This window comes from Myotis myotis, unplaced genomic scaffold (genome assembly GCF_014108235.1).
Source record: "Myotis myotis isolate mMyoMyo1 unplaced genomic scaffold, mMyoMyo1.p scaffold_m19_p_29, whole genome shotgun sequence".
In the NCBI taxonomy this organism is placed as follows: domain Eukaryota; kingdom Metazoa; phylum Chordata; class Mammalia; order Chiroptera; family Vespertilionidae; genus Myotis; species Myotis myotis.
The window spans coordinates 2,907,742-2,935,195 of NW_023416334.1; the positions used below are offsets into that span (position 1 = coordinate 2,907,742).

The 27,454-nt window shown below is 53.1% G+C and overlaps 1 protein-coding gene across 1 annotated transcript; it reads left to right on the forward strand.

Moving 5' to 3' along the window:
• Window positions 1-1,513: 1,513 nt before the first annotated feature.
• Window positions 1,514-27,378, forward strand: ADORA2B (adenosine A2b receptor). The gene is made up of 2 exons (XM_036296360.1): window positions 1,514-1,979; window positions 26,381-27,378. The coding sequence occupies exons 1-2, from the start codon at window positions 1,633-1,635 to the stop codon at window positions 27,042-27,044; spliced, it is 1,011 nt and encodes a 336-aa protein (XP_036152253.1). The 5' UTR covers window positions 1,514-1,632; the 3' UTR covers window positions 27,045-27,378.
• The last annotated feature ends 76 nt before the right edge of the window (window positions 27,379-27,454 follow it).

Consider the following 27,454-nt stretch of genomic DNA (forward strand, 5'->3'; position numbering starts at 1 on the left):
ATCGCTTTGGAGACTTTGCGGCCTTGTTGTTGCAGACAGACATTACTGTTCCCGCCCGGAGGCGGAGGGGTTTGTTGTTACTACAGCCACACGCGGATATCATTCATGTACCATACAATCCACCTGTTTGAAGTGTATACTTAAGTATTTTTTTAGTATATTACAGAGCTGTGCAACCATCACACTTAGAATATCTTTGTCCCTCCACCCTTTAGCAGTTACCTCCATGTTTTGATTTTTGCTTAACATTGTTTTGCAAGCGTCTTTACCGGTTGCCTGATAGCCTTAACCACCTTGTCTGGGGGCTGCTAGCAAAGGCTTTGGGTGAGGGGAGGGCACGGCCGGCGTGTCCTAGAAGGACGGAGTTGGTGAGGACTAGGGAAGATCGATGGGGCAGTGAGTGGAGACAGAGGGAGAGCAGAGGGAGGGGTGATGGGAGTAGGCTGCGAGGAGGGATCCACTTGGGCCTGACTTCGGGGTGGAGAGAAGCCAAGCTCTGGAAGCAGAATTGGCAGCACTACTACCCTAGGAGTGCCCGGAAGGGTGCAGGAGGAGGGTGTCGGCGCCCATCCTGGGTGGGGGGGGTAGGGGTGGGAAGTAAGATCAATAACCGAGTGTCGGAAGGAGCGCACACAGGTTTGCAGGCGAGTTGAAAATGAGCTTGAGTTTGGACGCACTGGATATGGGGGCCTCGGGTTCTCCAAAAGTTGTGGGTAGTGGGATGCTCGGGTCTGGCCCTCAGGGGGCGCTCGAGGCGGCAGGGGAGTTACGGTGTAAGGGCCCCGTGTGAGGCCTGGGGAGCCTGAGTGTATCCAGGGTGGGTGTGAAGGTTAGAGAGCGCCTGAAGACCACGGGCACTTTAGGGTGGGGTGGGGTGGGGTGTGTGGAATGAAGGCTGTGGACCAAGTGACCCGGTGAGAAGGCAGAGCTGGAGGCGCCAGGCAGAGGGGGCAAGGCCGACGCCGGGTGCAGGAGTGGGTGCGGCGCGGAGCTGCCGCCCGCAGAGCCTCCCTCGCCGTCGGAGCCGAGCGTGGGTCCCGTAGCTGCCTGCGAGTTCCGGTACCTCCGTCCCCTCACTGAGGCATCTCATCCGGGTAGCAAGGCGCGCCCTGCCTGTCCAATGGGGAACGCGGGGTTCGGGGAGGGGAGCCTCCAAAGGCTTCAGGTCCTGGACTCGCCCGCCGGCGGTGGAGTGGTTTGGGGGGCTGCCGGCGGGTGGGCGGGCGCGCGTCCCCGCAGCCCGTCTCCATCCCCCGAGCGGCGGCTCCGAGCGCCCCGGTGGAGGCAGTGCGGCAGCTCGGGACACACCCACCGGGAGGGCGCAGTAGGGGGAAGTGGGGAACTTGACTTTGTCAGATTCTGTCACCACGGACCGTGGCGCACCGCCGCGGCACCACGTGGGCGCAGACCGCGGTTCGGGGGAGAGGGGCGGTGCTCCGCCGAGCCCGAGACGGGCGGGCACACCGGCCAATGGGCGTCACCGCCCCTCCACGGTCCCGCCCTCTGGGTCCGGGCCCGGAGCACCCGAGACCGGCGGCTCAGACGCGGCGGGCGGACGGGCGGTCCCAGCGCTCGGGCCATGCCCGGCGGGGCGCACGCGGCTCCCCCGCGCTCGGCGCGGCGCGGGTAGCGATGTCGCCGGCCATGCCGCTGGAGGTGCAGGACGCGCTGTACGTGGCGCTCGAGCTGGCCATCGCCGCGCTGTCGGTGGCGGGCAACGTGCTGGTGTGCGCCGCGGTGGGCACGTCGAGCGCGCTGCAGACGCCCACCAACTACTTCCTGGTGTCCCTGGCGGCGGCCGACGTGGCCGTGGGGCTGTTCGCCATCCCCTTTGCCATCACCATCAGCCTGGGCTTCTGCACCGACTTCTACAGCTGCCTCTTCCTCGCCTGCTTCGTACTGGTGCTCACGCAGAGTTCCATCTTCAGCCTCCTGGCCGTGGCCGTGGACCGGTACCTGGCCATCCTCGTCCCGCTCAGGTGAGGCGCGCGGCGGCCCCAGCCCCGTCTAAGCCCCGCCAATGCCCGGGGTTCCTGGCCTCGGGAACGGGCCAGACGGGCGCGCGGGGCGCTCCGAGCGGGTTCCCGCCCTGGAAGACAGCGGCCGCCACCGGAGACGCGTGCACGGGCTGCCCAGACCCTCTCGGTGTCCCGGGCCGGGCCCTGGAGGCCTTGCTTCCCCGGATGCGCGCATCTCCATGCGGAGATCTGTGTGGGGACAACCATCAGGGTGCCGGGGAGTGTGTTCCCGGGAGCCCGGCCTGTCGTGGAAACTCCGGGAAAGGCGCCACTTCCGCGGGCGGGTGGAGGCCCAGGGGCGGGAGGTTAGCTGATTGCATCTCCTACTTTGCGGCAAGACGCCGCCCTGTGCGTGCTGGGGGTTCGGAACCCGGGTAGTTTCCAGGGCAACTTTGAACGCTGGGTCCCCCGTGGTCAGAATGGACACTACTCACCGCCCAGCTTCAGAATGTACCTGTTGGCGCAGGAGGCCGGGCTGGGCGGGACGGTGGGGTTCCCTGGGGGGAGTGCTGGCACCCGTGTCCCTCCACGCTTCCTGGTGACTCGGTCCCCTCCGAATGTTTCTTAAAAGACCTCACGCGGGTGTGTGGCCTTTATCCCCGCTGCCCAGTCCCGCAGGCTCTTTCTCCCGCACTGAGAAAATGTAGGGTTCAGGGGACGGAGCCGCCGCCCGGACCGAGCCCCAGCTGCAGCTGAGCAAGGAATTCGGAGTTGAGCTCCCGAGCAGGCGTATCTGGGAGCCGCAGGGCTCATTGGGAGTATTTATGCTCAGCCTTTGGGCCCCTTTGACATGTCTGAGTTGGGATCTCTTTGGCTTTGGGGCTGAGGCAAGAAACTGTCACAGGAGCAGGAAGGGAGGGAAGGAATTAATTTGAGTGCCAGCTCTGCGAGGCGGTTTATATTAAACTTCTACCCTTCAACTGCCAGTAATTCCAGAAGGGAGGCACTGTGACCTGCATCTGTAGGTGAGGGAGATCAGTCTTGCTTAGGAGGGTGCATTTGGAATGAGTGTCGGGGCAGGATGCACTCAGAGCGGGCGCTGTGCCCCGCGGTGCCAGCAGGCTGTGGGGCTGTGAGCAGCAGCAGTGGCTGGGATGTGGGCAGAAAGCCTCCTGCCGCTTCCAGAAGGCGATCCTGCCTGCAGTAAATGGGGCTGGAGGAGGAGTGTATTTGTGGGACTTGACGGGGCCTTCCCAGCCACCGCATGTTGAGCCTGCCCTTGTGGGTTGGTCTTGGGTCCCCGCCTGAACAGGAACCTCCCGCTCTGCCAGGCTGGGAGTCTGAGCTGCGTGTCTGGGCTTTCCCTGTGCCGCTGCCCTTGACCAGCCAGGAGGCCTCCTCGTCCCGTCCTGTGACAGCCCAGGGATCGCCAAGGTTCCGAGCGGATGGCACCCTCTTCTCTCGGGTCCCTTCCTGCCTCTTGGTCCGCATGTTGGTTACTTGATGGCCTTTTGGTCTGTTTGCATCCAGCAGGCGCCACCCTGAGCTGCTCACATGATGGAAGCCCCTTGGGCATGCCCCTGGCAGAGGTCCAGAGAGGCCCCGCTCAAGTTCCTGGAAGAATCCCCTGTGCCCCGCAGAGCAGGAAGTTCCATCTGTTCGCTCTTGTCCTGGTTTGTGCTGGGCGGAGACTTGAAAGACATGGAGTGGGTGTGTTAAGGGGAAGGACTGGCCCTAACTTCTTGTCTTTGCTAAGGGCAGAGCTAGAGGGGGCAGAGTGCTTAGCTCATCCCACCCCTGCCGCCTGCTGGCCTCCCACGTGCGTGTAGTGTGGGAGAGGCCCATGCAAGCAGCCCCAACTCCCTGGCCAGGAAGGTAGGGCATCTGACCTGTCCCTAGCACCCACCCCACCTGTGGTGGGAGAGGTATCTGTGTTCTCTGGGCCCCTGGGGCTGGTGCCTAGGGCAGGGCTTTCTCCCTCAGCAGTTTCTGCACTTCCTGCTTCTGAGAACCATGGCCCTGTGAGGGGCTAACATGCAGATTACAGGGCCCCCCAGGCCCTACTGAATCGGCGGGGGGGCGGGGGGGGGGGTCGGCGGGCGGGGTAATCCTTGGATCAGGACCTTTAACTGGGGACTTCTGGCCCCGCCATGTTTGAAACCCTCTTGGAGTCAGGAAGACATGGGCCCTCCTTCACTTTATTGACGTGGCCGGGGCCCAGCTCTGACTTGGTGCCAAGGCCCACCTTCGGGGCACGGCACTGAGATGGGCTAGAGTTGGACGTGCCCTGTTTGGGAGGCGGTGTCTCTCCTATAAAGGCAAGCGTAACGATGGCGAGGTCCAGGCAGTTGGGGCGAAACCAGCCCTTGGACGTGCCCTCGGTCTCACTTGTTCCGTGGGCTCGGAAGGCTTCTGTGCCTGAGCTCCGAGTGCGGCCTGTGCCCAGCTCAGGGCCACAGCATCACTAGCGGGGAGATGGCAGAGCAAGAGGGCAGGGGAGCGTGAGGTGGTGCTGGGCACCGATGGCGGCTTCGGCTGGACCTGGAAGGAGGAGGGTCTGCTCAGATAAGGCACTGCCCTGGGCCTTCAGAGTGAGGGTGTCTACAAACAGTTAAGTCCACACGGTTCCTGATGTTCCTGGCAGAGAGTCCAGTCCAGGGAGTGCCATCGGGAGTGGGCAGGAATTGGGGGTCACCCCTGCAATGACCCCTTTTTGGTCGATCTGAATGACCACGTCTCGGATATCATCACGCATGTCCTTTTAGCAGCTCTCGATCAGCTCCTGCTGGGTTCCCATGGGCCCCCCATCGCCTCTCGCTCCCCATGCTCTACACAGCTGCCTGAGAGAATGACTGGAAATTGCCAGACCAGTCACTCCCCTGCTTAAAGCTGTGCGCTGGCACCTGTGAAACCCCAGGGTCCACTCTGGCCTCAAGGCCCGAAGGCTCTGGCTTCCGTCGCCCATCGCACCCTCCGCACCTCACTCACCACCACAGGGCACTGGCCAGGTGCCTGCGCCAGCCCGGCTCTGCCGCCTCCCTCATTCCCCACCCAGAGGCTTCCCCGCCGCTGCCTCCACCCTTAATCCACGTCTTGGCCAGGCTGTGGTCCCTTTCAGCCGGAGTGTGAGCTCTGAGGGAGGGCACGATGCCAGGCATGGGGTAGGGACCCACATTTTGGATGAACTCATGCGTGACTGGGTGAAGAGGGTGTTGTGGTGTGTCATGCCTCGGGGGACAGTGTGGGGAGAAGATGCAAAACAGACTTGGGGAGGGAGGGCCCAAGATGGCAGATCTAGGACCAGGGGGGTGTTAGGATGATCCAGTGAGTCCAATAAGGGAAGAAAAGAGGGGAGCCCTGACAGGCCTGCAGAGAGCGGGGCAGAGAGGCTGCAGAAGGCCAGCAGGCCTCAGCGCTGCAGGTCCTGGCAGCCCATGTTCTGCTCTGGGGGGCCCTGCTCTGGGGGGCCTTGCTCCCTGGGCCATCCTGGCTCTCAGGGCTGGAGAGAAAGTCCCGGGGACCGGGAGGAGGGAGGAGCTTGCCTCTGTGTTATTTGCCCCCGTTGGTGTGTACAGGCCTTTCAGCCCCACCTGCCAGCTGGTGCACCCAGGGAACCAGCAGCAGGTGCTGCCTGGCTGGCCGAGCCCATGTCTGTGGTGCTGAAGGGAACCCCTGCAGGCCAGGAGCCGCGGGGCGGGGAGGAGATGGAGGTGGAGCCTGTGAGCGCCCTGGCTCCCTGGGAGGCTGTGGAAGGAGGCCCACCCACCGTGCCTGCCCAGGGCCCTGACCCGCTGCTCTGCCGACCCAGCGCTGCCCACACTGCTCTGTGTGCTTGGAAGGGCGGCCAGCTGGCCTCTCAGCACCGGCAGGGGGAGCGGGCCTGGGCCTCAGGGGGTCCCCTCCACGTTCTGGGGAGTAAGCGTGTGTAAAGGACAGACGTTCACACTTTCATGTAACACACGCTCCGCACGGCCGCCTCTGCCGGGCCATGCGGGCCCCCTGCCTGTGGGCGCGCCCTGCCTGGCATCAAAGCCCCGGTTGTGACCTGTCAGCGTGTGATCCCAGCTGCGGGGACGGGCACAAGGAGCTCTCCTCGCTACTCTGGACATTAGAGCTGTTAACATCGTGACCTGCAGCCACTCTTCTGAAGCCTTTTCTGTGCCAGGAGCCCCGTGCGTCATCTCATTTGGCCTCTCGGCCAGCCTTCTGGGGGCAGATACTTCCCTATTGCTCACAGAGCAGGAAGCCGGCTCGCGGAGTGAGGGTCAGCCCAGGTCACAGGCCGGCAGCGCTGGCTCCAAGCGCCGGGCGGCTGAAACACCCAGTAATGAGTGGTCCCTCTGGGTGTGGGGAGTGAGCAGCAAACGATGATGGGGACCCTTTAACTATTACCCAGGACAGAGGAGACTGTAGTAATGTGACCAAATGAGGGAAGAAGGCTGCGCCTGGGCCAGTGGGCATGAGGCGGCAGAGCCTGGCTAACCTGGCAGGGACCCGAGTGGGGTCTCTCCTGCCTCTTTCCTCAGACATAGCTGGTCTCGGGGAGCTGGTCTCGGGGAGCTGGTCTTGGGGAGCTGGTCTCGGGTGCTGGTCTGGGGGAGCAGGTCTTGGGGAGCTGGTCTCGGGGTGCTGGTCTCAGGAGCTGGTCTCCGGGAGCTGGTCTTGGGGCGCTGGTCTCGGGGAGCAGTTCTTGGGGAGCTGGTCTCCTGGAGGTGGTCTCGGGGCGCTGGTCTCGGGTGCTGTTCTGGGGGAGCAGGTCTAGGGGAGCTGGTTTCGGGGAGCTGGTCTCCGGTGTTGGTCTGGGGGAGCAGGTCAGGGCTTCTCGCCTCAGGGCATCAGTAGGCTGCGCTTGGCCCCTGAGACTAACAGGCTGCAGGAACTTAATGGCAACTAGGAAGTGTCCCTTCTTTATGGAACTGAAGCTGAGAACAGACGTCACAGGCTCCGGGGTGGGGCTGAGGGCTGATGCTGGGTGAGGTGAACCGGAGGAAGGGGCATTAGAGCTGAGGTGGGGCATGTGCACAGAGCAGTGCGTTGGTGGGGGGAGGGGTTGAGGGCTGAGAGCAGGCAGATCGAGGGGGCCAGACGCTGGCTGAGGAGTTTGGGTGTTGTCCTCAGGGCACTGGTAAGTCCATGAAGGAGGGTTTGTTTTAATTAATTCATTTTTTAATCTTCACTGGAGAATGTTTTTATTGCTTGAGGGACAGAGAGAGATCGACCGCCTCCTGTACATGACTGACCAGGGAATCAAACCTGCAACCTTTTGGTGCATTGGACGAGCCACCCGGCGCCAGGGCTGGTTTAAAAAATACATATATTATTGTTTTTGTTTTGACAGAAATCAAACAGTCTGCACAGAAGTAAATATTCAAAAGTACAGAAGGGCGCCAAAGGGAAAGGGGAAGTGTCCCAGCTCTTGCCCTCGCCAGCCCCTCTGCCCGGCATGTTGAAAAGAAATTGAACCCAGAGGAAAGGCCAACTGCGAGAGCAGTCACCAATCTCCGACCTCTGGTTTCCCAGCCGGCCTGGCAAAGGCACCGCTGCCTGGCTGGTGAGTGGTTAGGACGCCGGCCCGCAAACCGCAGGCATTGCTCTGGAAGTCGGAGTGCATGCAGCAGGTTCCTATTTGTGGTGGGTTTTTGGCCTACGTCCCGATCACTATTCTGCGTGTGCTCTGAGATTTCACACGGACTCCCAGCTTCCCTCCCTCGCACCGTGGACTTTTCCAGTCTGAATACTTTTCCGGTCTGTCTTAGGCTCTGAAATTTTAAAAAAATAAAATTTTCTTGATTATTTCCTTATCTCCTCCGTTTTCTCTATTGTTTCCTCCTGGGATTCTTTTTTAAAAAATATATTTTATTGATTTTTTTACAGAGAGAAAGGGAGAGGGATAGAGTTAGAAACATCCCAAGGTACATGCCCTTGACCGGAATTGAACCTGGGACCCTTGAATCCGCAGGCTGACGCTCTATCCACTGAGCCAAGGCAGTTAGGGCCCTCCTGGGATTCTTAATAGATAGGTGGATAGTTCCCTTCCTTGACTGATTTCATGTTTGTCTCTTACATGTTCTCTAATATGTAACTTTCTAATACTTTAGCTTGTCATTCTTCTCTGGAAAAGTTTGATTTTTTTCCCCTCTAGTTTTTCTATTTTTTAGAACCCTCCCCTCACCCCATCTTCCATCCCTGGGTGCCACCCTCCATCACTGAGTGCCAAGCTTCAGCTTTGGGAGGGCCGGCGGTGGGAACAAACGCCCCGCTCATGGGAGAGGGGGGCCATTGGGGGCGGCTGAGGCAGCCCACAGGCTGGCTCACGGCAGTCTCTCCCCTCCTCGTCTCACTTCCGGGCTGCAGCCTGGCCGCTGTGGACGGCACCTCTCTTCCTGCCACCCTTGCTTCTGGTTTAGGGCGTCGTGTCCCATCCTGATGGCCCTGTCTGCCTTCTGGTTTCTAGAAACTCATTAAACTCTCTGCTTTGCTGATGTCACCTTCCATTTCCATTTTAGGGTGGTTATGAATTTATTTCCTTTTGTGTTTTCTACTGTCATTTAAATGTGACTTTCTGAGAAGTGCCAATTAGGTGGAACCTGGCAGGCCGATGTAGGATTTTAATCAGGAGTTTGATGTGGTCAGGTTTGCATTACAAGACAGTCATTCTGGTGGACAGGAGGGGTTGGAGGGGACAAGATTACGTAGGCTGGCCGTTTTCTTCCAGGGGAGGGAAGAAAGCATGGCCAGGCAGAGGCTGTGGAGATGGAGGCCGAGTATAGAGATATTTGAGACGTAAAGTCTGATCACCTACACCAGGGAAGGCTGGTATTTGGAGCAGAGGGGCCACAGGTAAAGCCACACAGCCAAGAGACCAGGACGAAAGGATCCTGAAAACCAAGGCGGGCCCTGGAACCCCAATCGGTGGACAAGGACTAGAGACATGGCGGGTGGGCCTGTGGTGTGCGGTCTGCAGTGCCTGGCAGCCTGCGGGTGGGCGTGCATTGTATGGACACCAAGTGCGTTGTGTGCGTGGCTGGAAGGCGGGTCACAGCGGCAGGACAAGAGGACTTGCTGGCTTGGTTGGGTGTCGGGCAGGAGGGAGAAGAAAGAGTCCAAGGTGACTCCAGCTTGGGGGGCAGCTGGGTGTTGCCCCCAAAGACGAGGGGAGCTTTGGTAAGAGTTTCACAGGGTGTTTTTAAGGAACTTGCAGGTCGAGCGATACTGTAATGGTTGAGCTGTGCAGCAGGTTGTGGAGTGTGGGGGTTTGAGGCCGGTCAGTCCTCCTGCCTGGCTCTGGACCCAGGTCCTCCACCTGTGGGGAGCCCCGCACTGTCCATTACTCGGGCCTGCTGAGCGGCTCTTTCCCGTAGCCACTTAAACACATTTACTAGTCAGCTCCTTAGGCCTCTCTCAGCTGCACCATCTCCGGTTTGCGGCCCGTTTTGCTTCCACCACCCACAAACTTCCGAAAGGAGCTTTCAGTACATGCTTCTCAACTTCAGTGCTGATGGTAACGCCACTGCCACACCTGCCTTTAAGAGAGAGAAGGTAGAGAACAACAAAGCTGTGCTGAGACGGTCAGAACTGGTCCTGTCGTTGCTGTCGTTGTGCTTCTTACGCCCGCCTTCCAGCGCTTCTCTCTGCCTCTCCCTGACCCAGGAAGCCAGGTCTCTGCCCCACGCTGTCCTCTCACCCATTCGGTTCAGAACAGCGTCCCTCTACAGTGAGCACCTGACTGAACCCCTTCCTTTCCCAGTGTTCCAGGCCTTAGGAGAAGGCCCCAGCTCCACTGGCTCTCGGCCCTTCTCCCGACTCATCCTGCTCCCCTCTCTCCTTTGCTTCTCTGCTCCGGCTTCTCAGGGCGCCTCTAAATTCCTGGATCTCCCTGAGGTCAGGCATTTGCACGCCTTATTCTCCCTGCCCGGAATGTTCTTTACCTGCTGACTCTTCCCGATTTTCACTGCACTGTTGCTGGGAGGCAGCAGGGTTCCTGTGCAGCTCTCTGCATACTCACAGCTGTTTTCTTAATAGCGGTAGTGTGAGGTATTCAGAGCTGGCAGTGTGTGTGGTGTCTGTGTGTGAGGGGTGCATGTGTGTACTGTTGGAGATTAGATATGGATGCATGAGCTTGTTGCCTGGACACGAGAAGCCTGCGGAGCCCGAAGGAGACAGAGGAGAGGTAGGAGGAACTGAAGAGGCAGGAGGACAGGAGACTGACTCGCCAGGACCGATAGGTAGGTTCCGCAGGGGGAGGTCGCAGCCTTGCAGAGGATGAAATAGCTCCCAAATGTGGCATTTTCAAGAATCATTAGTAACTCAGTTTTAATAGCAAGGACATCTTTTAAAATTACAAAACAAATGCAGTATATGTGTGTGTACACATAAGCATATACACTCATTGCATTTTATAAATGTCCCTATTAAAATACACACACACACACACACACACACATATATACATACACATGTTTGTATCCATTTGACTAATCTAATGCGTCTGTGGTTTCAGAAAGGATGAGTCGCTCTGAAGTAGTGTTTCCCCCACAACTTCCAAGTTGTAAAACTGGCATAATGAATACTCGGACTCCCACTTAAATGTACACATTGTGCATATTTTGCTCTGTTTGCTTTCTCTGTCTCACACACACTCACGCTATACTTAGGACAGCCAGTCTGTGGTCAGATGTCCCCAATGATCCCAATCATGTTTATACTTTTTAAAAAAATCCAGGTTCCAGTAAAAAAAAAAAAGTCATGTGTGCATTTAATTCCTTTAGTTTCCTTTAACCTGGAATAGTTCCTCAGTCTTTTTTCTATCTTTTAAGACACTGGCATTTTGGGGGAGTCCAGGTTGTTTAACAGGGAGCCCCTTAATTTGGGTCAGGTTGTTTCCTTGTGATTGGATTCGCTGTTTACCGTTGTGTCCGTATCAGTGCATCACGTCAGGGCCGTGCCGCCTGCCCGCTGTGGGCTGGCACATCTGCCCGGCGAAGGCTGCCAGCTGTCACTGCGCAGGCACGTGCCCCGCTGACCGTGCTGCCTGAGGCAGTCATTGCCGTGGACGCGGTGGTTTTCTTTTTCCTCATCCCTCCCACCCTCATCAGCTGGCATCCTCTAAAGAAGAGGCTCGCCTTTCCCCCGCTCTTCCTTAAACCACATTGTAAGTGTCAGTGTGGGCTTTGGGGCCTTGGTTTTACCCAGTGTGTTCTAACCCACTCCCGTTACTCCTCTTGGTGCCCACAGTGGGCCCCTGGAGCCATTGGAGCGCGCCCCTGCCGGAGGGTTCCCGGCCGGCCGTTTCCATCGCTTCCTCACTCTCTGGCACAGAAGCTGTTTTCGGGGGGCAGCCTGCGCCTCTCAGTGGAGAGGGTGTTCAGAGGCCGCGGTCGCCGGGCTCACTTCATGGGAGCAGCTCCCCTCCAGCCGGCCGTGCCGGGAGGAGGGGCTCTCTGTAACCCCAGTCGGACGCAGGCTGGCGTGCGTCCGACTGGCTCGCGGTGGAATGCCATGTAGTCAGTGGGTAGGGGTGACAGGGTTAAGGAGAGCATCATTTGACAACAATCACACTAAGAACTGGCTTAGGCAGGAACGGGCGATAGATGTTGTGAAAAGCAAGATATTTAGAGAGTCTCACCGTATCTACCACGAGATCTCTACTCATTACAAAGGGGAAACTGGTTCTGGGGGAGAACCCGCAGACACCACGATAACCAGGTGATCAGTTAGCATCCCCGTCGTGGCACGTCGGTGTCTTCCTCCGGCGGCTGTGCCTGGGGAGGCCGATGCTTTCGCCAAAGCATGTGCTTCAGCCGCAGCCATGGGAGGTCCCTTTCCTCCTCTGGTCTGGTGTCAGGCAGTGCCCTTCCTCTCATGGCTCTTATTCCACAGGAAGGAGGTCGGAGTCTGGAGCCAGCAGCCTTGGGCTGTCCCTGAGTCCCTCCCGATATATGAGACCAAAACATGGGACTCACCAAAAAACCACCTCAAAGGGGAACTCGGGGAGACCTCGTCCTGGCCCCACCTCAGTCCCAGGGGGCTGCGTCACTGTCAGAGCGCTCTAGACCAGCGGTCTCCAGCCTTTCGGACCCTGCGGACCACCGGCTGGCGACTGCTGCCTAGACTGTCGCCTGCTGGCAGGGAGCTGGAGGGGGCGCCGCCTGCACTCCTCACCCATTGCTATTGGGTGACTGTGAGCGACAAATGGCATCTCTTCCAGCCACCGTTCCATGTGGCAGTGGGCTCAGCCCAGGCCCAACGGGGTCTACCCCGCACTCACACGTTGGAGCGTGTTGGAGCAGGTGAGGCCCTCTCAGGAGCCCGAGCGGCTGCGGGTCCTGCCTCCTCGAGTGACAGCCTGGGACCCCGGGGGCTGTTTGGTGGGCAGGCGGGCACTGTCCTTCCTGGGAGTGACAGCCTGGGACCCCGGGGGCTGTCTGGTGGGCAGGTGGGCGCTGTCCTTCCTGGGAGTGACAGCCTGGGACCCCGGGGGCTGTCTGGTGGGCAGGCGGGCACTGTCCTTCCTGGGAGTGACAGCCTGGGACCCCGGGGGCTGTTTGGTGGGCAGGCGGGCACTGTCCTTCCTGGGAGTGACAGCCTGGGACCCCGGGGGCTGTCTGGTGGGCAGGTGGGCGCTGTCCTTCCTGGGAGTGACAGCCTGGGACCCCGGGGGCTGTTTGGTGGGCAGGCGGGCACTGTCCTTCCTGGGAGTGACAGCCTGGGACCCCGGGGGCTGTCTGGTGGGCAGGCGGGCGCTGTCCTTCCTGGGAGTGACAGCCTGGGACCCCGGGGGCCGTCTGGTGGGCAGGCGGGTCCTGCCTCCTCGAGTGACAGCCTGGGGCCCCGGGGGCTGTCTGGTGGGCAGGCGGGCGCTGTCCTTCCTGGGAGTGACAGCCTGGGACCCCGGGGGCCGTCTGGTGGGCAGGCGGGTCCTGCCTCGAGTGACAGCCTGGGGCCCCGGGGGCCGTCTGGTGGGCAGGCGGGTGCTGTCCTTCCCTCAGGCTGCCCCGAGCTGTGGCCTCTCAGTTACCACAAATAGTAAATGAGAGACCTTCCCACTCCCAGACCCAAACAGGATCCACACTTTGTGTACGAATGGTTTTATTTGTTCCTTACATGTTTGATAGGATTCATTAGTGAAGTCATGTGAGCCTTAAGTTTTCTGTGGGGGAAGGTTCTTGGTTGTGAATTCTGTTTCTTTACTAGAAACAGCGCTGTTCAAATTTTCTGTTGCTTCTTTTGGTTCCAAAGAAACCTGAAAAATGGGAAGCAACTACTGATAGAAAAACTTCCCTCTTACACAGACTCCTCGTCTGGACTAGAAGCTGAAGCACAAGACACGCACACGCACGCACACACGCACACACGCCTCGTTTTGTTCAGAGCCACCAGGCGGGTGTTAAACGCGCACATGTGGCTGAGAAGCCCGAGTTCTGTTCCCTCCTCAGAAATCCCGGCTTGTCTCTCGCCAGGCCGCAGTGTGCGTGTTGGGTGCAGCGGCGGTTGTCTAACAGATCAGGCCTGTGCGTCAGCGTGCAGGTCCGGGGAAGGAGCGGGGGAGTGCAGGCTCGGGGGAGGTGTGCGGGGAACCTGTGCAGCATGGGCGTGTCAGACCGGCTGGCCGGCTTCTGCGGGTCTGTAAGTGACGCTGTGCGTGTGTGACAGACACACTGCAGACATGCTGAGGTTCATCTGGGGTTCTGCCCCGGCAGAAAGAGCTGGAATGGTGGGAGGGGCTTTACAGTCTTCAGCAGGAAGGGAGCGGCAGGAGCCTCTGGGCACTCCAGACCCAGGAGGCGAAGACATTGCTCTCTCTGGGCCTCACTCCTCAGGACACCGATCCCAGCCGCCCTGCTCAGGACAGGCCACACTGCCCGCTGTGCCCAACGTACTGACGGGCCCTTGGCTCAGAATTCCTCTCATCTGCTTGCCTTGGCACCTGTCAGCCTGGCGCTAATTGCAGTTTGCCATTAGACTTTCTGGGGGCACACTCCCTGTGGCAGCCCGCCCCTGGCCCCGCCGCCTGCCGCCTGGATGGTCCAAGGTATTTTATTAGTGCTCAAGTCACAAAATTTGGTAGGATTTGCGTGGTCTATCCTAACCCCACTTTCACACAAGTCCTGCTATTCGTGTGCAATTTTAGAGAAGATGAGGTTTTCTAAGAATACACATGGCTTTAAGCAGAAGTGTTTGTGGTGCAGAGCAGTGCCGTGTGTGAGCTCGACAGAACATGAAGGCCCGGGTAAACGACCGTATGAGGCCGACAGAACTCCACGTGCACTTACCGGGGTGTGTCATCCATGAAGTGCCGCGTGCACACTTACCTGCACTCAGAGCCCCACAGCAGGGAGGTGGGTCCTCCAGCCATGACTCCCCATTTGCTGATGCCAGAGCACATACACTGCCAGCCTGTGGGCTGGCCAGGTTCAGCGGCACCGCCCAGGGGACCCCGTGAGCTGGGAACTTGGACTTCTAGGCTGAGAAGGTGGCTGGTCTCCGCCGGGGACTGCAGAGCCAGGAAGACTCTGCCAGAGAAATAGGCCAGCGATTGTTAGGCAGGACCTGGCAGGCTCCTCTACTTACGTGACCTCAGTGTCCACACTGTCCCTTCTGTTGAGTCCCTCCACATGACTGCTGTTCTGTGTCTCCTTAGCTAATGAGCCCTCCAGGGAGACGGGGTGGGTTACCGTGCAGCTGTGCCCAGCAGTGGGCTCGGCCACTTACCAGAACGTGGGCTTTCACAGAACGCCCTTCGGTGGGGCCAGAACTGGCCTGCTTGTGTGGGATGATAAGGCTGCCCATGCTTCCTGTATTCACTTCCACACGGCCTTTAATGTGCTGCCTACACCTGGGACCATGTCTGCTTCCCGCCGGCACTGCTGGGCTCACTGCCCCCACGGAAGAGCGCTGACTGGCACGGGGCACCCACCTTTCAGGAGTGCTTTGGCCACACACCACAGATGTTCTGAGAACCACAGGGGCACCGGGAGCAAAGGGTGGGGCCGGGGAGGGAGGTGGGCCTTTGGGGAAAGCACAGGGGCACAGCGTGAAGTGGGAGATGAGAGGAATGGCAGGTGGTCACAGAGCCTGCACACGATGCCAGAGACCGAGGGCCACCCTTCCAGCGTCCTGCCCAGGGCAGGGACCCTACCTGCTCCCCGCAGCAGGCTGACCGTGTCCGCGCTGTCCCAGGCAGGGTCTCGGGGCACCGTTCTGCCACGATGGAGCTGGCGCTCTGGTGCTAAAGTACTTGTTTTTCGAGCCCACACCTCTCCTCTGGGTCTAGGTGTCCTCCAACAGAATAGTCTCTTTGTTGCCTTAAAAAAAATTAAAAAAAAAAAATTTTTTTTTAAAGTTAATTTCAGAGAGGAAGGGAGAGGGGGAGAGATAGAAACATCAATGATGAGATTCATTGATTGGCTGCCTCCTGCCCGTCCCCCACTGGGGATCGAGCCCACAACCCAGGCATGTGCCCCGCTGTGTCGAACCATGACTTTCTGGTTCAAAGGTTGACACCCAATCACTGAGCCATGACTGGAATTAAACCTGGGACCCTCCAGTCCAAGGTCCAACACTCTAACCACTGAGCAAACTGGCTAGGGCCAATTTGTACTTCTTAATTCCTTCATCTTTTCCACTCATCCCTCCCAGTCCCCTCCAATCTGGTAACTGTCAAAATGTTCTCTGTATCTATGTGTCTGTTTCTGTTCTGCTTGTTCATTTATTTTTAGATTCCACATAGAAATGAAATCATATGGCATTTATCTTTTTCTGTCTGACTTACTTCACTCAGCACAGTATCTCCCAGGTCCGTCCATGTTGATGCAGATGGCAAGATTTCATTATTTTTATTTTTTAAATAAATCTTTATTGCTCCGATTACAGTTGTTCCTCATTTTCCACCCCATAGCTCCCCTCCACTTGGTTCCCACCCCACCCCATGCCCTCACTCCCCCCCACTGTCCTCGTCCATAGGTGTTCATTTTTTGTCCAGTCTCTTCCCGCACTCCCCACACTCCCTTCCCCCCCAAGAATTGTCAGTCCACTCCCTTTCTATGCCCCTGATTCTATAATCTATTATTCTGTTCATCAGATTTTTTTATTCACTTCTTAGATTCACTTGTTGATAGATATGTATTTGTTGTCATTTTGTTGTTCATAATTTTTATCTTTACATTTTTCTTCTTAAAGAATACCCTTCAGCATTTCATATAATCCTGGTTGGGTGCTGATGAACTCCTTTAGCTTTTTCTTATCTGTGAAGCTCTTTATCTGACCTTCAATTCTAAATGATAGCTTTGCTGGGTAGAGTAATCTTGGTTGTAGGTTCTTGCTATTCATCACTTTGAATATTTCTTGCCACTCCCTTCTGGCCTGCATAGTTTCTGTTGAGAAATCAGCTGACAGTCGTATGGTACTACCTTGTAGGAAACTTTTTCTCTTGCTGCTTTTAAGATTCTCTCTTTGTCTTTTGCTCTTGGCATTTTAATTATGATGTGCCTTGGTGTGGTCCTCTTTGGATTCCTTTTGTTTGGGGTTCTCTGGGCTCCCTGGACTTGTAAGTCTATTTCTTTCACCAGGTAGGGGAAGTTTTCTGTCATTATTTCTTCAAAGAGGTTTTCAATATCTTGCTCTTTCTCTTCTTCTGGCACCCCCATAATTTGGATGTTGGTATGCTTGAAGTCCCAGAGGCTCCTTACACTTTCTTCATATTTTTGGGTGCTTTTTTCTTTTTGCTTTTCTGGTTGGGTGTTTTTTGCTTCTTTGTATTTCAAATCTTTGACTTGATTCTTGGGATCCTGTAGTCTTCTGTTGGATCTCTGTATATCATTCTTCATTTCAGTCAATGTATGCTTAATTTCTAGTTGGTCCTTTTTCATATCCTTGAGGGTCTCACTAAATTTCTCAGAGGTTTCTAGAAGATTCTTGAGTAACCTTACAACCAAGGTTTTGAACTCTATATCCAGTAGTTTGCTTTCCTCCATTTCTTTCATTTGTGACTTCTTTGTCTCCACATTTTGGCTGCTTCCCTGTGTTGACAGAATGGCTTTGTGTGCTAGGTGTCCTATAGGGCCCAGTGGCTCAGCCTCCCCAGTTACCTGAGGTGGATACTCTTGGTGCACCCCTTTGTGGGCTGTGTGCACAGTCTTGTTGTAGTTAAGCCTTGATTGCTGTTGGTATCACTGGGAGGGATTGACCTTCAGGCCAATTGGCTGTGAGGACCAGTTGTGTCTACAATGGGAGAACTGTGCTGGAGACATCCTTATGGGGCAGGACTTGCTTCAGTGGGGCTTTGGTGCTCACTGAGTCTGCCCCCTGAGTGTGTCTCTTATGGATCTGAAGAGTTGTAATCTGGTATAGTCTCACTCTGACCACTGGGTACACTGGCTCTTGGATCTACAAGGAGTTGCAAAGTCAGCCACTGCCTGAGGCCACCCAGCAGGAGCTACAGAGAGATCTGCAGATTCCTCCTCTTTGTTTGGGGTTTGGACATGCCCAGATGAGGCCCAGCTGTGAAGCAATGCAGGCTGCTGTTGAGCCTTAGCCCTTCTTTTGGAAGCTCTGGGGCTCTCTGACCCAGCTGCAGTTTGTTAGGTTTTAGATTGCAAAAGACCAGGCCATTCATATGTAAAAGCTTCTGCTCACAGCTTGGGTGGGGTTGTAAATTGGGTGGGGCGGGGTCTCAGGAAATCACCAGGGCAAACAGCAATGGCTGCCCATCAGTCCTGCCCCTGATGGGCAAGTCCCTGGGTCTCTGTGTCCTGCAGCCTGGTGCAGGAACAATGATCTCTGTGAGCACCTCTGAGAGAAAGCTGCTCTCATGTTCTGGCCCAATGCCAGATAGTCCAGTTTCTCCCCGTATGAGTCTGGGTCCCCAGAGTCTCGCCTGTAACTGGAGTTCAGAACAGAGCAGTTGGGAGCTTGTATCTCCTTCCCGATTTAAAAAGACCACAGTGTACCCAGTTGCCAGCCCATTTCACACGCCTCCGTACCTCCGCTCTTCCGGACCTCTGCACCTCCTACTAGTCTCAATGCACTTTTCTCTTTCCTTCTAGTTGTCAAACTTCCACTCAGCCAGCCTTCCCGTGGCTCTGGATGATATCTGTTTTGTCTTTTAGTTGTAGTTTTGATGTGGTTGTGCGAGGCAGCAAGTTCAGGTGTTTACCTATGCCGCCATCTTGGTCCCCCTCAAGATTTCATTCTTTTTTTATGGCTAAGTCATTCCATTGTATATATGCACCACTTCTACTTTATCCATTCATGTATTTATGGACAATTAGATTGCTTCCATATGTCGACTATTGTAAATAATGCTGCAATAGAAATATAGATGCATATGTCTTTTTGAGTTAGTGTTTTAGATTTCATTGGATAAACACCCAGAAATGGAATTGCTGGGTCCTCCTTTGTCTATTGTTATAGCCTTTATTTTAAAGTTTGTCTTATATAAGAATTGTTACCTCAGCTTTCTTTTTTGTATTTGCATGAGGTATCTTTTTCCATCTCTTTACGTTTTAGGCTGTGTGTGTCTTTTGTGAGATGGGTCTTTAAGAGACAGTCCCTTTAATACTCCTTCTAATACTAGTTTGATGATGATGAACTCCTTTAGCTTTTTCTTGTCTGGGAAGCTCTTTATTTCTCCTTCAGTTTTTTTTTTTTTTAATATTTTTTTATTGATTTCAAAGAGGAAGGAGGGAGAGACAGAAACATCAATGATGAGAATCATTGGTCAGCTGCCTCCTGCATGCCCCCTACTGGGGATTAAGCCTGCAACCTGGGCATGTGCCCCAATCAGGAATTGAACCATGACCTCCTGGTTCATAGGTTGACATTCAACCACTGAGCCACACTGGCTGGGCATCTCCTTCAGTTTTAAGTGAGAGCCTTGCTAGGTAGTCTTGGTTGTAGGTACTTGTTTTTCATCATTTTGAATATTTCTTGCCAATCCCTTCTGGCCAATAGTTTCTGTTGAGAAATCAGTTGACAGCCTTATGGGAGCTCACTTGTAGGTAACTAACTGCTTTTCTCTTGCTGCTTTTAAGATTCTTTGTCTCTAACCTTTGGTATAATTGTCTTTTTAAAAATATATTTTTATTGATTTCAGAGAGAAAGGGAAAGGGGGAGATAGAAACATCAGTGATGATAGAGAATCATTGATCGGCTGCCTCCTGCATGCCCCCCAATGAGGACTGAGCCCGCACTCTGGGCATATGCCTCGACTGGAATCAAACCCAGGACCCTTCAGTCCACAGGCCAATGCTCCATCCACTGAGCCAAACTGCCCAGGGAGTTTGATGTGTCTTGATGTGGGCCTCTTTGGGACTCTGTCCTTCCTGGACTTGTATGTCTATTTCCTTCACCAGATTAGGGAACTAGCTTTCCATCATTTTTAAAAATATATATATATTTTATTGATTTTTTTACAGAGGGAGAGAGATAGTTAGAAACATCGATGAGAAACATCGATCAGCTGCCTCCTGCACACCTCCTTCTGGGGATATGCCTTTGCAACCAAGGTACATGCCCTTGACCGGAATCGAACCTGGGACCTTTCAGTCTGCAGGCCGACGCTCTATCCACTGAGCCAAACCAGTTACGGCTTCATCATTTTTTGGAGAAAGGTTTGCTTTCTTTCCTCTTTCCAGCACTCCCACAATGTGAATGTTGGTATGCTTGATGTGGTTTCAAGCATCCCTTATACTATCTCCCCACCCCCGCTTTTTTTTTTTTGCTTGTTTTTCAGATTGGGTATTTACTGCTTCCTTATTTTTCAAATCACTGATTTCTCAGCTTCATCTACTCTACTATTGATTCCTTGTAATGTATTCTTCATTTCAGTTACTGTATTTTTCACTTCTGACTGGTTCTTTTTTGTTTTCTATCTCCATTTTTATATTTCTTAACTCTTTTTAAAAAAACACTTATTGATTTTTTTATAGAGAGGGAGAGGGATAGAGAGTTAGAAACATTGATGAGAGAGAAACATCAATCAGCTGCCTCCTGCACACCCCCTATTGGGGATGTGCCCACAACCAAGGTACATGCCCCTGACCAGAATCGAACCCGGGACCCCAGTCTGCAGGCTGATGCTCTATCCACTGAGCCAAACTGGCTAGGGCTATATTTCTTAACTCCAGTTGAAGTTCTCACTAAGTTCATCTACTCTTCCCCTAAGTCCATTGAGCATCCTTATAATAAATAGTGTTTTGAACTCTGCATTTAGTAGATTGCTTGTTCTGCTCTTTCATTTTCGGTCTCCTCATTTTGGCTGCCTCCCTGTGTTTGTTTCTATGTATTAGTTAGAGCTGCTATATCTCCCAGTCTTAGTAGAGTGGCCTTATGTAGCAGCACAGTGGCAGTCTCCTATCACAAGGGCTGGTGCTCCAGGTGCCACCCCTCCGCCCCCGCCCAGGCCGACTGGTTGTGAAGATTGTCCTTAGCTGCTGTGCAGAGGCCAACCCTATGGAGCAGGCCTGGCTTCAGTGGGGCTCTGGTGCAGGAGGCAGTCAGTCAGTGATTCTCTTTCATCATTGATGTTTCTCTTTCTCTTCCTCTCCCTGAAATCAATAGAAATATATTTTTAAAAAATCCAGATTCCTTCCTATGCTGAGCTGGCACTAGCCTCATCTTAGGTTCATTCACATTTTATTTCTTTAAGAAAGTAAAATCCTTTCCTGTCTGAGCATTACATATTACATTCTGCCTGGAATAATTTTCTCTCCACCTTTCAAATGTTTTACTCCTCAACTTTTAGCTCTGCTTAAGAGATCTTCCCAGGTATCTCATGTCTAAGGTCTTCTCTTATCTGCATCCTATTCATTTTGGTTTGGCCAAATTCATTCTGATTTGTAATTACGTATTTGTGTGTTTACTTGTTTATTTTCTGTATTTTCTATTAGCTTTACAACCCCTGAGGGCTGTAATTATGTTTATTGTGCCTAAGAGAGCATAATACAAAGGAAGAACTCTGAATAAAATAGTGAACCAAGAGGGAAGAAAGGCTGTGACTGGGAGTCACTGAAAGCTGACTAGCCGCTTCCCTGATGGAATCAGCTGCTTTTTTTAAAAATTTAAGACAATTAGCATAAAATTATCGTTTTTCACATGTGTAGGATCCAACAGTTTTAAAAATATTATATATTTTTATTGATTTCAATGAGGGGAAGAGATAGAAACATCAATGAGAAAACATTGATTGGCTGCCTCCTGCACGCTCCCTATAGGGGATTGAACCTGCAACCCAGGCATGTGCCCTGACGGGGAGTCGGACTGTGATCTCCTGGTTCATAGGCCTATGTTCAACCACTGAGCCACACTGGCTGGGCAGGATCCAGCAGTTTTGACAAGTTCAGATGTGGTTGGATTCCAGTTGTTTTGAACTGTAGTGGGAAGCCACCCCATGATCCTTATGTGTAGAGTACTCTGTGCCTAATATTGCTTTAAAAAAAGTCAAGTAAAATAAGCAGCATAATGTGGTCCAAGGAACACAGGCCTGAGAGTCCTGGCTTAGCTTTGCTTTGGTTCTTATATTGCCATTGTGTCCTTGTTTCCTTACCTGTAAAATAAGGGAGGTTGCACTAAAGAGATAAAAGTCCCTTCCAGTTTGTAGAACCCTTTCGCTCCAGGTAGGTAGCAGCAGTTTAAGCAATCAAGACATTTATATCTCTCTTGAACTAGATCATGGAGTCATGATGGCTCTAGGGCTGGTGCAGTGGTTCAAAGATGTCATCAAGGACCCGGGCTCTTTCCTTCCTTCTGCTTTGCCATTTGCTTTGTCTTCACACTGTCCCTCTTGGTCACAAATTGAATGCTGCAGCTTTAAGCATCACAGCCTCTCACGAGAGTATCAAATGCAGAAAGGTAGGGGCATGGGAGGAACTCTACTCCTGAATCTCTCCTTTTATCCAGGAGTAAAATCTGCCCTGGCAGGTGTGCTCAGTTGGTTGGGCATTGTCCAGTGCACTGAAAGGTTGCTGGCTCAATTCCCAGTCAGGGCACATGCCCGGGTTGCAGGCTCAATCCCTCATAGAGGCGTGCAGGAGGCAGCTGATTGATATCTTGCTCTCACATCAGTGTTTCTCTCTCTCCCCCCGCCTCCTCCCTTCCTCTCTCTAAAATTCAATTTTTGAAAATCTTTTTTAAAAAAGTAAAATATTTCCTGGGAGCATCCCAGCAGAGTTTCTTTTGTTTAATTGCCAGAATTATCTATGGCCAACCATTACAGAACAAAGGATTTGCATACTCCAAATATAATTCATTCCCCAGGGCTGGCCTGTATTTAGTTGTACACAATTCAACACAGGTGAGTCCTGTCAACAACCAAGGAGTGAAGCAGGGCTGTCCAGTAGGTTGCCTCATGGATCTGAAGTTCTATGACTCTAAGTCAGTGGTTCTCAACCTTGGCTGCACATTAGAATCAGCGGGGAATCTTTTTAAAATCCTGATTTCTGGGCCTCATCCTCTGGATATTCTGTTTCTTTGTTATGGGGTGGGGCCACAACATTAGTAACAAAGAAACAGAATTTCCGGAGGATGAGGCCCAGAAATCAGGATTTTAAAAAGATTCCCAGGTGATTCTAATGTGCAGCCAAGGTTGAGAACCACTGCTCTAAGTGCTTGGCCGTTAGAGGCTCCCTTGTTGTCCTGCAGGGACTAATTGCATTCTTCATATCTTAGGTGAGGCAATGGCCAAGAATGACATTTTTTTAAAGGAATGACTTCCATTCCTGAATGAGGGAGGAAGCAGAAAGGGTGGATTTATTGGCCAAGAAAAATTCATTGAGCCATTAAGCCCAGGTTTTCTGTAAAGGTTCCACGACTGAACTGCCCACTGCTGCTCTAATAGGGAGCAGAAGAGATTAAAGATCACTCCCACTTCCAATTATGAGGTAAGATCTCAGGTAACTTCAGCAAACTGTATTAGTTCTGCTTGTCCAGGCCACAGAACCAAGTATTCTCAATAAGAAGAATCTTGTTTTAAAGCTGTTTGGTAACAGCCTGGCCTGCATGGCTCAGGGTTTGAGCATCGACCTATGAACCAGGAGGTCAGGGTTTGATTCGCATTCAGGGCACATGCCCCGGTTTTGGGCTCAATCCCAAGTAGGGTGCAGAAGGCGGTCAATCAATGATTCTCTCTCATCATTGATGTTTCTATCTCCCTCTCCCACTCTCTGAAATCAAGAAAAATAGACTAAAAAATAAAGCTATCCTATCTAATAAAAGAGAAACATGGTAATTAGCGTATGACCGCTACCCTTCCCATTGGCTAATCAGGGCAATATGCAAATTAACTGCCAGCCAAGATGGTGGCCGGCAGCCAGGCAGCTTAAAGCGAAGATGAGGCTTGCTTGCTTCAGTGTCGGAGGACTCCAACGTTCCCCGCCTGCTGCTGCAGGCCTCTGAGCTTGCAGTTTGAAACATTGTAACAAATATAGAAGCTAAACAAAACCCCAGAAACCTGCTTTAGTCAGCCGGGCTTCAGCCAGCAGGATCACAACATTGTTTCAAATACAGAAGGTAAACAAAGGCCAGAAACCTGCTTTCAGCAGAGGAGGCCTAAGAGCTGGAGCCAAGCCTCAAAGCTAAAGCTGGCCCAGAATAAAAAAAAAAGAAAAGGAGCAGTTGGGAACTTCAGTCACCCACCAGCCTGAAAACAGCCCTCAGCCCCTCACCCAGACTGGCCAGGCACCCCAGTGGGGACCCGCACCCTGAAGGGTGTGTGACCAGCTGCAAACAGCCATAAGCCCCTCACCCAGGCTGGCCAGGCACCCCAGTGGGGACCCCCACCCTGATCTGGGACACCCTTCAGGGCAAACCAGCCGGCCCCCACCCATGCACCAGGCCTCTATCCTATATAGTAAAAGGGCAATATGCCTCCCAGCACCGGGATCAGCGGAGCTGAGAGGCATCCCGGCACTGGGATCAGTGTGACGGGGCAGCGCCCAAACCCCCTGATCGCCCTGCGGCTCTGTGACAGGGGGCGGGGCCACAACCTCCCTATCGGCCCTGCTCTGTTCGTGACAGGGGAAGGCGCCCCAACCCCCTGATCGGCCCTGCTCTGTGTGTGACAGGGTGCGGCGCCCCACCCCCCACCCCCCATGGGCCCTGCTCTGTGTGTGACGGGATAGAGCCATAACCTCCCCATCGGCCCTGCCCTGAGTGTGACAGTGGTGGCGTCCCAACCCCCTGATTGGCCCTGCTCTGTGGGTGATAGAGGGCGGCGCCCCAACGGCCCCCCACGGGCCCTGCTCTGTGTGTGACGGGGTAGAGCCATAACCTCCCCATCGGCCCTGCTCTGTGTGTGACAGGGGGCGGTGCCCCAACTCCCCTATCGGCCCTACTCTGTGAGTGACAGGGGGGAGCTCCCCAACCCCAATTGGCCCTGCTGTGCGTGACGGGGGTGGCGCCGCAACCTCCCCATCGACCCTGCCTTGAGTGTGACAGGGGGCTGTGCCCCAACCCCCCAATCGGCCCTACCCTGAGTGTGACTGAGGGTGGCATCGCAACCTCCCGATCTGTCCTGCTCTGTGCATGACGGGCAGCGCCCCAACTCCCCAATCAGCCCTGCTCTGAGCCCGACCAGGGGCTGCACCTAGGGATTGGGCCTGCCCTCTGCCACCCGGGAGCAGGCCCAAGCCAGCAGGTCGTTATCTCCCGAGGGGTCCCAGACTGCGAGAGGGTACAGGCCGGGCTGAGGGCCCCCCATTCCCCCCAAGTGCACAAATTTTTGTGCACCAGGCCTCTAGTTTGATAATAAATCAGGTAACAAATAAGGACTGTATTCATAAGGACTGTATTCATAACAGTCATGTTATTAAGAATATACTATGTGCCAAGCACTGTGTTAGGTCCTGGGAATATCAATAGAAAGGTACAAGGCCCTAGTCCTTAAGAAGTTGACCTTCTAATTGAGAGGACAAATGTAACAGAGAAAACAAGTTCTGTAACCAGTGTGTGTATGAGGCAGAGTGGGACTGGCCACCACTACCTGAGAAGTGATCAGAAAAGGAGGTGACCCTGGAAATAAGAACACGTGTTTTATCTGATATTGAGAGCAGCCTGCGCCAGATGAGCCACTGATCAGGAATGGCAGGCACTGGGTATGTGGGTTGAGGCCTGGAGGGCTCTGTGGGTCATGCTGAAAAGTATGGGCTTTATCCTGCAGACAAAGAAAATTGGACATTTTCCATAGACAAGTCTTAAGGTAATGTGTATCTAATTATTTCCAAATTTCCCTCCCAGAAGGAAAGATTTTATTTCACTTACTCAATAATTACATTGAATAACTATTTTTTTAAAAAATATATTTTTTTGATTTTTTTACAAAGAGGAAGGGCGAGAGATAGAGAGTTAGAAACATCGATGAGAGAGAAACATCAATCAGCTGCCTCCTGCACACCTCCTACTGGGAAGGTGCCCGCAACCAAGGTACATGCCCTTGACCGGAATCAAATCTGGGACCCCTCAGCCCACAGTCCGACACTCTATCCACTGAGCCAAACCAGTTAGGGCTTGAATACCTATTATGGAGCAGTTATTATGGCTAAATTTATAGCTTTGCTATAAGCCACATATGGACTACTTTATAGCAAAATGTCTATAATGTATATTCTGATTTCTAGTGATTTTTAAATACGATTTAATGGTTTAAACTTACTTAAAAGTTAATAATTGCTAAGGTATTTCCCAATTCCTATCAACTTTGCTGCTAGCAGAGATGGGGACTTTGCCAGACTCGTGTTCTCCAGTAGAAGTATTCAGGGATGATTCCTCCATAGTCCAAGGCAAACCTCTTGTGTATTTGTAGGAGACCAGAAGGATTCTTGACCAGAGCCACCAGGTAGTGCTGACGCCAAGGGCCAACTTTCACTCCTTCAGGTGTCACCTTGTCACCGAAGTGTCCCTTAACAGACCTTTTTCACTACTGTCCCTGCCAGTTGATTTTCCTTAAGCTGCTTAAAAAAAAAAATTACACGTATATCCTTCTACCATACCCCATAATTTACTAACTCATGTTTGTTGTTTTTTATCCGTTTCCCCTACTAGAATGTAAGTCCCTTTAAAAGTAGGGATCACTGGTGTGTCTCAACCACCTAGAACAGTGCCTTATAGAAGACTTAAATTCAAGGGTCAGTATCTGGGTAATTAGAAAATACCCTTGAAGACTTCTACACTTGTTTTCATTGACCATAATTTGCCACTAAAAAGAGGTGAGTTAGTAAGTCAATGAAACTCTTATTGAACTTGTAGAGCAAAGCTGTTTATACCTGTTTGTGTGTCTTTAGTGTTGCGAGTAAAAGGCCATGGTACCCTTTGACGGTGAATCTTAGTGGCTGTTAGGAGTAAAGGTCATGGAACAATAGCAGAGGTGGGATTCTGGACTTGGTTGCAGAGAACTATAAAATGACAATAACAGATGATGTTCTTTTCAACAGATACAAGAGTTTGGTCACTGGGACTCGAGCGAGAAGAGTCATTGCTGTCCTCTGGGTGCTTGCCTTTGGCATTGGACTGACCCCTTTCCTGGGCTGGAACAGTAAAGACAGTGCCACCAACTGCACAGAGCCCTGGGATGGAACCATGAATGAAAGCTGCTGCCTTGTGAAGTGTCTTTTTGAGAATGTGGTCCCCATGAGCTACATGGTGTATTTCAACTTCTTTGGGTGTGTCCTGCCCCCACTGCTCATAATGCTGGTGATCTACATCAAGATCTTCATGGTGGCCTGCAGGCAGCTTCAGCGCACCGAGCTGATGGACCACTCAAGGACCATCCTCCAGCGAGAGATCCATGCCGCTAAGTCCCTGGCCATGATCGTGGGGATTTTTGCTGTGTGCTGGCTACCAGTGCATGCCATCAACTGTGTCACCCTTTTTCAGCCAGTTCAGGCTAAGGAGAAGCCCAAGTGGGCGATGAATATGGCTATTCTCCTGTCACATGCCAACTCAGTTGTCAATCCCATCGTTTATGCCTACAGGAACCGAGACTTCCGCTATACTTTTCACAAACTCATCTCCAGGTATGTTCTCTGCCAGACAGATGTCTTCAAGAGTGGGAATGGGCAGGCGGGGGCACAGCCTGCTTTCAACATGGGCCTATGACCTGGATGGACTCTGTCCTCTTCAAAAGGCACAAATCCACAATAAACAGAGGGACAGGACATGATTGGATGATCCTCACGTGAAAGACAGTCATGCCTCACAAGCATATGGGTTGCCTCTTTTGAGCATCTCCCTGAGGTTACCACATATCTAACTAATATGTACATGATATTAGTAGGTTCCAAGGGTTGACAAATACATATGGTCCTGTCTGGATGCTCTCACTGTGTGGATGATGCTGACAACTTGAATGGATTGTAAAATAATGTTGTTGTTTTTTTTAAAGTCTGCCTTTTTCATGGTAGAAAATGAATAAAACTATTTTTCTGTGAAACACTGTGAATTATTACAATACAAATATTTTTTAAACTTAGAGGCAATGGAAAAATGAAAGTTGGACATACTAAAAA

Coding starts and splice junctions, on each gene's coding strand:
- ADORA2B (XM_036296360.1), top strand. CDS start 1,633: ATGTCGCCGGCCATGCCGCTGGAGGTGCAGGACGCGCTGTACGTGGCG. Junction 1,980..26,380: donor GCCATCCTCGTCCCGCTCAG/GTGAGGCGCGCG, acceptor TCTTTTCAACAG/ATACAAGAGTTTGGTCACTG.